Source organism: Myotis lucifugus, unplaced genomic scaffold, assembly GCF_000147115.1.
Source record: "Myotis lucifugus unplaced genomic scaffold, Myoluc2.0 scaffold_926, whole genome shotgun sequence".
Classification (NCBI taxonomy): Eukaryota; Metazoa; Chordata; class Mammalia; order Chiroptera; family Vespertilionidae; genus Myotis; species Myotis lucifugus.
In genome coordinates this window covers 101,919-112,492 of record NW_005871974.1, presented here as the reverse complement: position 1 = coordinate 112,492, position 10,574 = coordinate 101,919, and the positions used below count along the sequence as shown (strand labels likewise).

Here is a 10,574-nt window from a genome sequence, read left to right as displayed (position 1 = left end):
CAGCCTCGGAGGGTATGGCTGGCGGAAGCGGGCCCTGAGGAACCGATTTCTCCAGAACGCTCCTCGGCGCGCGCTAGGCCAGAACCCGCAAATGAAGACGGCGCCTTCTGTCTCCGCGGCTGCCTCGGAAGTAACCCTGCCAGGAAGTTACGTCACGGCGCCGACTAACGTAAAGCATGGCGCCGGCTGACGTAAAGCTCAGTCACTCGCGACAGCGTGCGTAGCAGAGGACCGAGAAGGTTGGCCTGAGGCAGGAACCGGCGGAAACCCTCCCAGCGCGAACCTCGGGCTCCCACCGCCCACGGCTGTCAACACCAGCTTTTACACTTGGTACCCGCAATATTTCAGTGATGGCAGAGGAATGTTACATATTTATTTCCGCGTTGTTTGACTTTTGGGTCATCAGAGAGCATCTTGGTGCACAAACTTTTTCCATACAGGGTTGTTTAGAGGCTGGGTCTGTGTGCTCCCAACATTGTAATGTTATCAAGCAACTCATCGGTCACTTATTTATTCAGAAGAATATGTAGGTCTTATTAGGGCAGAATGTTTAGGAAACTTATTTAAGGGGGAGAGCCAGGCGGTAAAGGGGCAATATTCATACAGTGGAGTCAGTTTTATCTCAGGCAGGTAGTGGATGATATGGCAGCACCCAGTTAGGGAAGGCGGAGGTGGTAGGGAAGGCTTCTTAAAAAAAAGAAAAAAAAAGTATTTTTATTGATTTCAGAGAGGAAGGGAGAGGGAGAGAAAGACAGAAACATCAATGATAGAGAATTACCAAGCGGCTGCCTCCTGCATAACCCACACTGGGAATGGAGCCCGAAATCCGGGCTTATGCCCTGACTGGGAATTGAACCGAGAACTCTTGGTTCATAGGTTGATGCCCAACCACTGAGCCACCCAGTTGGGCAGGAAGGCTTCTTGAATGTGCCCAGGCTGACTCTGAAGAGAGGAACAGGAGGGCATCTTGGGCACTGGGGACAGCATATTCTAAGGCTTAGCATAGTGAGAAGCATAGAAAATGCAAGTAGTTGATTAGCGTGAAAGATGTACCAGTACGTGGAGAGAGGCGAGAGGACTGAGGGGTAGGCAGTGTTTGGATCGCAAAGGGTTTTGTGTATCAATCTGAAGAGTGAGACTTTTACCAATGACAATAGGAAGCCATTAATGAACGCGTATGTGTCAGCCCCTTTGCTTGTTTTAGGTAAACTTATCCAACTTTGTCAGGAACAACATATTTTTTCTACATACCCATATGAAAAAGGGTATAATAATGTGCACCTTTAAAAATAAATATCAAATGAGAGATAGTTGGTATTGTGGGCTGGGTATGGCTTTTGGAGTCAGGTAAGGTTCCATTAAATACAGGCACAGGGATGGGAGTGATCAGATAAGATGGGGTGATGAGTCAGAGGAGAGAGAGAAGGGGCTCACCAGCATTTTACTTAAGTGGTTGCTGGTCAGCGGTTGGCTCCAAATGGATGTATAGTCTCCCCGGGCTATGAAAAGCACACCTGTACCCATTAAGAGTTGTGAAGGAGTCCACAGCCTAAAGTTCAAGCCCTTGGTTAAGTGAGTCCCTGATTTAAATGATGAAAAGGTGTATCTGCACACCTCATGGCGCCAGCCATGGCTGGTGCATGGCCCAGACCTTGTTCTACACTTGAAGCCCCAAGAGCATGTTGCAAGTTCCTGCCATCATGTTCTCCTGCCCACTTTGCAGGCCACAGGGGGCCTGGCCAAGTTTGATGACTCACAAAGCAAGCTGGACATACTCCTAGGGTCTCAGGCCACACCAAAGTGTTCCCAGGGATTTCATATCTTTTTGTTTTGTTTTGTTTTCTTCTTTGGATTTCATATCTTTATTCTCCTACCAGCTTACCCCACTGCTGAGTACATATCCCTGAAGGGCTATGGAGTACACACAGAGAGAAGAACCTGCCTCCATTAATAGCCTCCAGAACAGCGGTTCTCAACCTGTGGTCACGACCCCTTTGGCGGTCGAACAACCCTGTTAGAGGGGTCGCCTAAGACCATCCTGCATATCAGATATTTACATGACGATTCATAACAGTAGCAACATTACAGTTATGAAGTAGCAACGAAAATAATTTTATGGTTGGGTCACAACATGAGGAACTGTATTTAAAGGTCCAGAAGGTTGAGAACCACTGCTCTAGAACCGTCTTTCCTTATAGAATGTCTACACTTTAATTTTAGTTGTAGCTTTTCCCCCCCTTATATTATGCTCTAGATCTAATTTTTTAGTTCTCTGACTCTTCAGCTCTAATTTTCAGATTTGTTTCCATGTGTTGATTATATCTTCTCACCTTTAGGGTAACACGCTACAGGATATATAATTCAGCGGAATCCGAGCCTAGCAATTCTAGAGAAGATATATTTTTTTATGATAGTGTGTGAGGCTTGTGAGGAAGGAGAAAGGCTTTTACCCATAAAATTTCTTGCTCTGTGGTTTCTTCACTATGGGTTTTCATCGCTCACCTGGCGAGTGAGATGTTTAGGTTTTGAGGGTTCTAAGCCAGCTAATAAAGTCATGAAATCGACCACCGTGTCAATGTTGTGCTTCTGGGTGGTCGTGTCCTTCAACACACACAAGACACTCAACCAGCTAAAAGAGATGAGCTCAGAGACGTTGGCTCGGAGGAAAAGAAGGATCACGTTGAGGTCATTGATGGGGCACCCCAGCATCTTCCTGCTGAGGAGGTCAAATGCTGGGAGCATCTCGTAGATGGACAGGAGTCGTTTGTCCCACCGACATAGCCGTGTGAGGTTGTAGATGATCACAGGCACCAGGAGGGTGTATGTTGCTATAATGGAGAGACTAACAATCTGGAAAACAGACAGGGAGGTCAGTCGGCAGGTGATGAGGTCGGGGATGTCGGTCTCATTGCTTAGCAGCTCTGTCTTGACAGAACAACTGAACTCCTTTTGGAAGAAGACATCCAGGTGGAAGTGGCCCAGGTACAGGTAAGTGGCTGAGGTGAAGAGGAGCCAGAGGGAGTTCCTCAGGAGGTAGGTAGCCACTAGTGAATGTGAGCGCTGCTTACACGCCAGGTACCGCTCCAGCAAGGGGAACTCGAAGTATCGTTCTGTGCGGGCCCTGGGCAGGGGAAGAGAGGAGGCAAGGTGAGGAGGGCCCGTTGAGAACTGTATCCAAAGTAACAGACTCTGTGTATCCAACATGGCATTCTCAACCATGAAAACCTGCCTTCTCTGATCATAACCACCCTCCTCCCAAAAGGAGGGAATAAGTAAGTACATCTTCACTCCCCAAGCACTGAGTGCAATGCAGTAAACCCGGTGAATGATCAATGAGGAATAAATTGCCACAAGGCATCTCTGCCCAGCAAGGCAGAATAAACCTCTAAGCAGAAGAAGTGGGATTCTTAGGAAGCAGTAAGGTTTATTAAATTAGCACTGGACTGGGAGTCTAAATAAGCCTGTCTGGTTCATGGTCTGAGTACTCTGTGATTTTTTTATACCAATTCATTTAGTTTATAAAAATAAATGTTGCGCCCTCGCTGGTTTGGCTCAGTGGATAGAGCGTCGGCCTGCGGACTGAGGGGTCCCGGGTTTGATTCCCATCAAGGGCACATGCCGAGGTTTCGGGCTCAATCCCTAGTAGGGGGCGTGCAGGAGGCAGCCAATCAATGATCCTCTCTTATCATTGATGTCTCTAGCTCTCCCTTTCCCTTCCTCTCTGAAATCAATAAAATATATATTTTTAAATTCCTTAAAAATAAATGTGCTAGCAAGTACTTGTTGAGAGCTGTGACATTCAGGCACATGTAAGCCAGTCTCTGTTCTGAAGGAGCTTATAGTCTGGCTTGTGGGGAAGAAGCAGATAAGCTACGCATACATGAAATAAAAATAGCACTTGATTTGTTGTTAAGATGATGACTGCAAACCATGCTAGTTGTCAGTTAGGACAGAGGATAACCGTAGGGGCTGGAGTGTTCAGAAAACTTTATGGAGAATATTGTCTTAGACTTGGCCTTCAAGAGGCAGATAGGTTTCAAAAAAGAGTGTGTGCACAATCCCGAGACAGAATGTGGTTTCAAATCTTAGCTCAGCCACCCTCTTGGTGGGGCCCACCCTGGCCATTCTATTTAAAACCATGCCACTCCACAGCCTCCCGGCTTTTCTGACCACCCCCACCCTTACCCTGCTCACTGTTTTTCTTCACACCACTTATTTTCTACCATGTAATTATGTGTTATGATTATTCGCTGTCTTGTCTTCCCTTGATAGAATATAAGCCCACATGGGGAGGTGTAGCTTTGTCTCCCCCCCACCTCTGCCCCCCAGCACACACACGGACACACATCTAAAGCGCCCAGAACAGCCCGGCCGGCGTGGCTCAATGGCTGAGCATTGACCTATGAACCAGGAGGTCACGGTTCGATTCCTGGTCAGGGCACATGCCCGGGTTGCGGGCTCGATCCCCAGTAGGGGCGTGCAGGAGGCAGCCAATCGATGATTCTCTCTCATCATGGATGTTTCTATCCCTCTCTCCCTCTCCCTTCCTCTCTGAAATCAATAAAAATGTATTTTAAAAAAAAAAAAGAAAAAGTAGTTGGTGGCAGTGTATGTAGAGGGCCTTGGAAGAATGTTTGGGGGAATGTGGATATTTTTCTATATGCATGAGGGGAGCTGTTGGAGGTTTCCGAGCAGCGGAGTGGTATAGGAAGTCGTATTTTGAGTGACCAATCCCTTTCTGACCGTGTTCATCTGCAAACTGGGGGCAGAGTCCGTTCTCCTCTCCCGGTACACAGGTGGTAGGGAGTCAATGAGAGGAGGTGTTCACCACTGTGCACTCTTAAGAAGGATGGTACAGAACAGGGGTGGGGAACATCAGGCCCGCGGGCCATATAAGGCCCAGGAAATCATTTGGTCTGGCCCTGCCAAGGCATCAGGGGTGAGTTAGTTAATTTGTTTGGCCAAATACAGCAGGTGAATTTTTAAGTTGATAATTTTGAATGGCCCGTGAAATGATGTTATAAATATTCAAATGGCCTCTTGGCAGGAAAAAGGTTCCCCACCCCTGGTATAGAGACGAGTTTAAACATGACCTCACAGATATCACTTTAATGCCAGGAGGAGCCCTTCAGAAAGGAGTGGAAGAGACGACTCACTTGTCCAGCTCGTCCCAGAAAACGTGGGGGTCCGAGCTCTTGTGCCGGATCTTCACCATGTGCTGCACCAGGCGGATGGAGCGGTTATAGGATTTGTCCAGTTCGCTGATGATGAACAGCAGGTCCGAGCTGAGGGCCGGCGCGGCTGCGTACTGCCACAGCAGAACTGGCAGGTACATGGCCACGGCCAGGGCCAGCAGGGAGTAGGGGAGGGCCTGCGGGACGAGAGCGAGCTGAGCAGGGAGGCCCAGGGTGCAGAGAGGTCTGAGGGCCCCTGCCTCAAAGGGGAAGGAGCTACCACAGGCCCAGGACCTAAGGCCGAATACAGTGAGGCCCAGGAAAGAAGGGATAGCGAGTATCCAGGCTCCCCAGCTCCACTTTGCTGATCTGGGGTCTGTATAGGGTCCCAGGAAGGAGAGAGGCAAGAGGCAGAAAGAGAGGGAGAGAGGAAGGAAGAAGGTAAGAGAGGAATCAGGGATGGGGTGGGTAGAGAGGGCCCCCCATTCCCCATGCATGTTAGCCTTGTAAATTGTCTTAACTACATAATGTTATGAGCTAACCGGAAATCGTGGCCAACCGTGGTCCTGGCATCCCAGGTGTGTGTGTGTGTGTGTGTGTGTGTGTGTGTGTGTGTGTGAAAGAGAAAGAGAAGGTGTGAGTTTCTGAAAGGTATATTGGACGACGAGAGAGAACTAGGACCTTTTCACACCTGTTTTAAAAAATAACATTCCTTGTAAACAGTCTTCACTCCTAGAGATTTTACTCTTTCCTGACGTAGAATTCCCTCTGCACTGTCTTGAACTTGTTGCCGTCCGCCTCTGGCTTTGACATTTCCCGGGACGGAGACCTCATGAGTCTCTGCATTAAGTCTGGCTTGTCTGGGTCCTGGAACTAGGGTATTTTAAGGCCTTGTAAACTGTCAAAACTACAAAACGTCACGGGTGACTTCTGATTAAACGTTGTGAATTGGACATGTATGTGACGTCTGCTCCCTCACAAAACCACTCGGGAACAGTGAAGGGATCAAAAAGACATAATCCTGTAAGAACAAAGAAAACAGGAGAGGAGCTCTAGCTGGTTTGGCTCAGTGGATAGAGCAGTGGTTCTCAACCTGTGGGTCGTGACCCCTTTGGGGGTCGAACGACGCTTTCACAGGGGTCGCCTAAGACCATCGGAAAACACATATATAATTACATATTGTTTTTGTGACTAATCACTATGCTTTAATTATGTTCAATTTGTAACAATGAAAATACATCCTGCATATCAGATACTTACATTATGATTCATAACAGTAGCAAAATTACAGTTATGAAGTAGCAATGAAAATAATTTTATGGTTGTGGGTCACCACAACATGAGGGACTGTATTAAAGGGTCGCAGCATTAGGAAGGTTGAGAACCACTGGGATAGAGCGTCAGCCTGCAAACTAAAGGGTCCCAGGTTCCATTCTGATCAAGAGCATGTGCCCAGGATGCAGGCTCGATCCCCAGCAGGGGGCCTGCAGGAGGCAGCTGATCAATGATTCTCTCTGATCATTGATGTTTCTATCTCTCTCTCCCTCTCCTTTCCTCTCTAAAATCAATTTAAAAAATTTTTTTTAAAAGAAGAAAACAGGAGAGGAGACAAGAGCAACAAAATGTTGAACTGAAAAGCAGTTGCGTGACGAAAGAGACCAGCCTGTGGGTGGATGGGAGCTGAGGCAGGAGCGAGCAAGCAAGCTGTCTTCACCACAGAACCAGAAAGGCCCCGGAGTTAGGGATGCGGGTACATCTGAAAGGGGCTGCCGATGGGGCTGAGCACAGGGATATTGAAAAGCCAGCCCTGCAGATTCTTTCTGCAACATGATTCCCTCGGTGAGGGCCCTGTCCCTCCCCTGGGGGAGGCTGTGGTTACGTCCCAGAAACTGAGCCAGAGAGATTCTGCGCTTGTGGTCCGTCCTGCAGGGGACCACACCGAGAACGGGGGGAAGCTACATGAATACTGAAAGCTGGGACCCACATCTGGTTCCCAGAGGGTTGGCAGCTGAGCTGGATATCAGCTCCACCCTGCCCCCTCCACAAAAATTAGGATCAAATCATTCTTCTTCGGAAAACGGACCAGCCCAAGAAAAAGGATTACAGACGCTGACATTCGAGGTTTTCGCAATGAAATGGCCCAAGGGATCTCCTTCAACTCAGGGCTGCTGGCCAACAAGCCTCATCCGTCAGCACAAAACTCCCAGTAAGATAACAGTGGGAAACCCAGGATCACCAGACGTCTGGCGAATGCCTGAAACGTGAGCCCATGACCAACATACGAAAGTGGAGGGGTGGCGAAGAGACGAGAGAGAACATAGTGATGCAGCCCAGCCCCACCCCACTCAGCCGTGAGGCCGGCCTGATGGAGCCCGGCCCACGTTACCTTGTGAGGCCAGAGGGATTTCAGCTGGTACCGACCAGGCTCCTCCTGTTGGTGGTGAACCAGTGAGTCCCAACAGGAACTGTCCACATAGGCGGCCTGCCGAGCGCTGAAGTTACTGGGCGAGAAGCAGCTGATGGGAGACCCTGGAACAGGAACACGGCTTTGAGGAAGCCCTGAGTTGGAGTGAGGAACGGGAATCCAGGGGGCACGCAGCTAAAACCTTCTAGGAGTCACCTCCAAGACTCTGCCGGTTTGTGTGCCTGGCAGGCACTTCCTTCTTCCCGTGCCCAGTTTCTCGGTTTGGCAAGCCCGTGTCACCGTGTCACTGTCGGACGGGCCAGGCTGGACAGCACTCTGCTGTTTGACTCAGGCCGGCCCATGACTGACTTGCCTTTGGCGTCTGCCAGTTTTTTGCTCTCTGAGCTCTCCCTGGACTCCCAGACAGGCAGGCAGCAGGGGGTCAGGGGTGGGAGGTGCGGTGGGTGTGTGTGGGGAGGGGGAGAAGGGGGACGGCTCCCTGCACTCTCACAGCTTGTTCCCAGAAGGTTGCAGTTTCATGATGACATCTCCTTTCTCAGAGAGCTGACACCTGGGTTCTAACGCTTAGAGGCTGAGTTGCCTGGACTTCTGAGCCCAAATTGAGAGAAAAGGTGGAGGAGAGGTGGTGGAAGGAAAGTGGGCTTGGAGGGAGAATGTCTCGTTTTGGATTTTCCCATCATTCTCTAGACCAGGGGTCCTCAACCCTACACAGGGTTGCCTGGCTGGTGTGGCTCAGGCACAGGGTACTGGGACCCTACACATACCCCTTTCACAGGGGTCGCCTAAATACATCCTGCATATCAGATATTTACGTGACTATTCATAACAGTAGCAACATTACAGTTATGAAGTAGCAACGAAAATAATCTTATGGTTGGGGGTCACCACAACATGAGGAACTGTATTGAAGGGTTGAGGCGTTAGGAAGGTTGAGAAGCACTGCTCTAGACAGAGGCAGAAATGGGACCCAGTACTTCTTCCCATCTGCAGGTAAATGAAGAGGCAGTGGGAGTTGGCACACTTGCTTGGGAAATGTAGTCAGGTCATCACACAGCCGGAAAAGAAAGCCAGAAACCCCAGTTCATGGGAAGTCCGCCTCTTCAGTAGAGATGGATGCTGAGGTCATCCATCCTTTAGGACACTACCTACATGTGTTTGTTCATGTGTGTGTGGAGAGGAATGAGTGGGTTTATTCACCGGTGATGTTCCAAGCTCTGTCAGGCACCTAACATAAGTCCTTAAGTCAGTAACCCTGGAGGTAGGGAGTAAGAAGAAGGCTCCAAGGAGGTAAGAGACTTGTCGAAAGCATGGATGGCAAAGACCTTTAGAAGTCCTAGGTCCTGCCCAGCTGGTGTGGCTCAGTGATTGAGGACTGACCTATGAGCCAGGTCACAGTTTGATTCCTGATCAAGGCACATGCCCAGTATGTGGGCTCGATCTCCAGTAGGGGGACATGCTGGAGGCAGCCGATCAATGATTCTCATCATTGATGTTTCTCTCTCTCTCCCTCTCCCTTCCTCTCAGAAATATATATGAAATCCTAGGCCCTGAAGAGATTATAAGGCCCACAATCTCCCTCATCCATATAAAATAAAGGTTTAATTATTGCAATTACATAAAATACATGAATACTGAAATTTAAACAAAAATTTTTTTAAATATTTTTTAAATTGATTTCAGAGATCCCCTACTGGGGATCGAGCCCACAAACTGGGCATGTGCCCTGACCAGTAATCGAACCGTGACCCTTCAGTCGCTCTATCCACTGAGCAAAACCAGCTAGGGCTAAACAAAATCTTTTTTATTGTAAAATTTTGGAAATGACTTTCAGAAAATGTTGGTGCCCCTGCTTTGCTGGTGCCCTAAATGCATGCTACCCAGCTGGCTGGGTAATGCCCAGGCCAGTCATACCACCCAGACAATGTGGGAGCTGCCTTGCATCAGAACCCATGTAAAGAGTGAACTACCCAGCCGGTGTTGCTCAGTGGTTGAGCATCGACCTATGAACCAGGAGGTCATGGTTTGATTCCTGGTCAGGGCACAAGCCCAGGTTTCTGCCTCGATCCCCAGTAGGGGGCGTGCAGGAGGCAGCCAATCGATGATTCTCTCATTGATGTTTGTATCTCTCCCTCTCCCTCTCTGAAATCAATAGTATGTCCATATAATGAGAGAGAGAGAGAGAGAGAGAGAGAGAGAGAGAGAGAGAGAGAGAGAAGCCTCCTATATACTGGGTCTGGGAAGCCACTTACCGGAGGAGAACTCCTGGGCAAAGGCCAGGGACATCAGCAACAAGGGGAAGCCCACAGCTACGAATTTGACTAAGCGATCCAGGGGGAGTTCCAGGCGCAGTCCTTTGAGGCGGGGGCCCCTGCGGTCGGGCAGCAGGGCGTCTGATAGCATGTACTCTGCAGCTGTGTGTGCAAGCGACATGATGCCGCTGAGCTTTGGGGTGCAGAGGCAGCAGGAGGGGTCCCAGGATGGTAGAGTGAGGAGATGGCAGCTTTGGGCAGCTGGCTTGGAGCAGACAGAGCCTGCAACCCCAGCCTCTCGGACATCTGTGCCAGGAGCAGGCGCTGGTTCTCTAAATAACTGGCCGGCCCCTGAGCCAGACACCTGGTAATTAGAGGGAGGCCTAGCGTAGTGGGTCCTCGCTAGAGGAGGGTCGGGTGTCAGCGGGGGCTGCTGGTGTCAGGCTGCTCTCTGGCTTGCCCTGGAGCGGATGGAGGTCTGTGGCTTTATGCTGCCCTCTTATTAATAAAGTATTTTTAGTGGGGTGGTGGAGGGAAGGCGGGCTGTGAGGCCAGGCCTCCCATGTAATTGGTGTGGAATTTGGGTGGAGAGGGCTTAATTGTGTTGAAGGTGCTCATTTTGTGGTTTGGGGTGGAGATAGGGACCCCAAGACTCGGCCGGGATTACGGCTACTACTACATAGTATTCTGTGTCCCAGTGATGAGATGTGCTTTGATCTCAGGCTC

At 49.6% G+C, this 10,574-nt stretch overlaps 1 protein-coding gene across 1 annotated transcript; it reads right to left on the bottom strand.

Moving 5' to 3' along the window:
• Nucleotides 1-2,250: 2,250 nt before the first annotated feature.
• PANX3 (pannexin 3) lies at nucleotides 2,251-10,029 on the bottom strand. The gene is made up of 4 exons (XM_006106850.3): nucleotides 9,849-10,029; nucleotides 7,561-7,703; nucleotides 5,157-5,371; nucleotides 2,251-3,121 (listed from the first exon to the last, which is right to left on the bottom strand). The coding sequence occupies exons 1-4, from the start codon at nucleotides 10,027-10,029 to the stop codon at nucleotides 2,482-2,484; spliced, it is 1,179 nt and encodes a 392-aa protein (XP_006106912.1). The 3' UTR covers nucleotides 2,251-2,481.
• Between the last annotated feature and the right edge of the window lie 545 nt (nucleotides 10,030-10,574).

Excerpts from the sequence above, each read along its gene's own strand:
- PANX3 (XM_006106850.3), bottom strand. The coding sequence starts at position 10,029 with ATGTCGCTTGCACACACAGCTGCAGAGTACATGCTATCAGACGCCCTG. Across the intron at positions 7,704-9,848 it reads TGCCCAGGAGTTCTCCTCCG|GGTCTCCCATCAGCTGCTTC; the intron begins GTAAGTGGCTTC and ends TTCCTGTTCCAG. Across the intron at positions 3,122-5,156 it reads TTCTGGGACGAGCTGGACAA|GGCCCGCACAGAACGATACT; the intron begins GTGAGTCGTCTC and ends TCCCCTGCCCAG.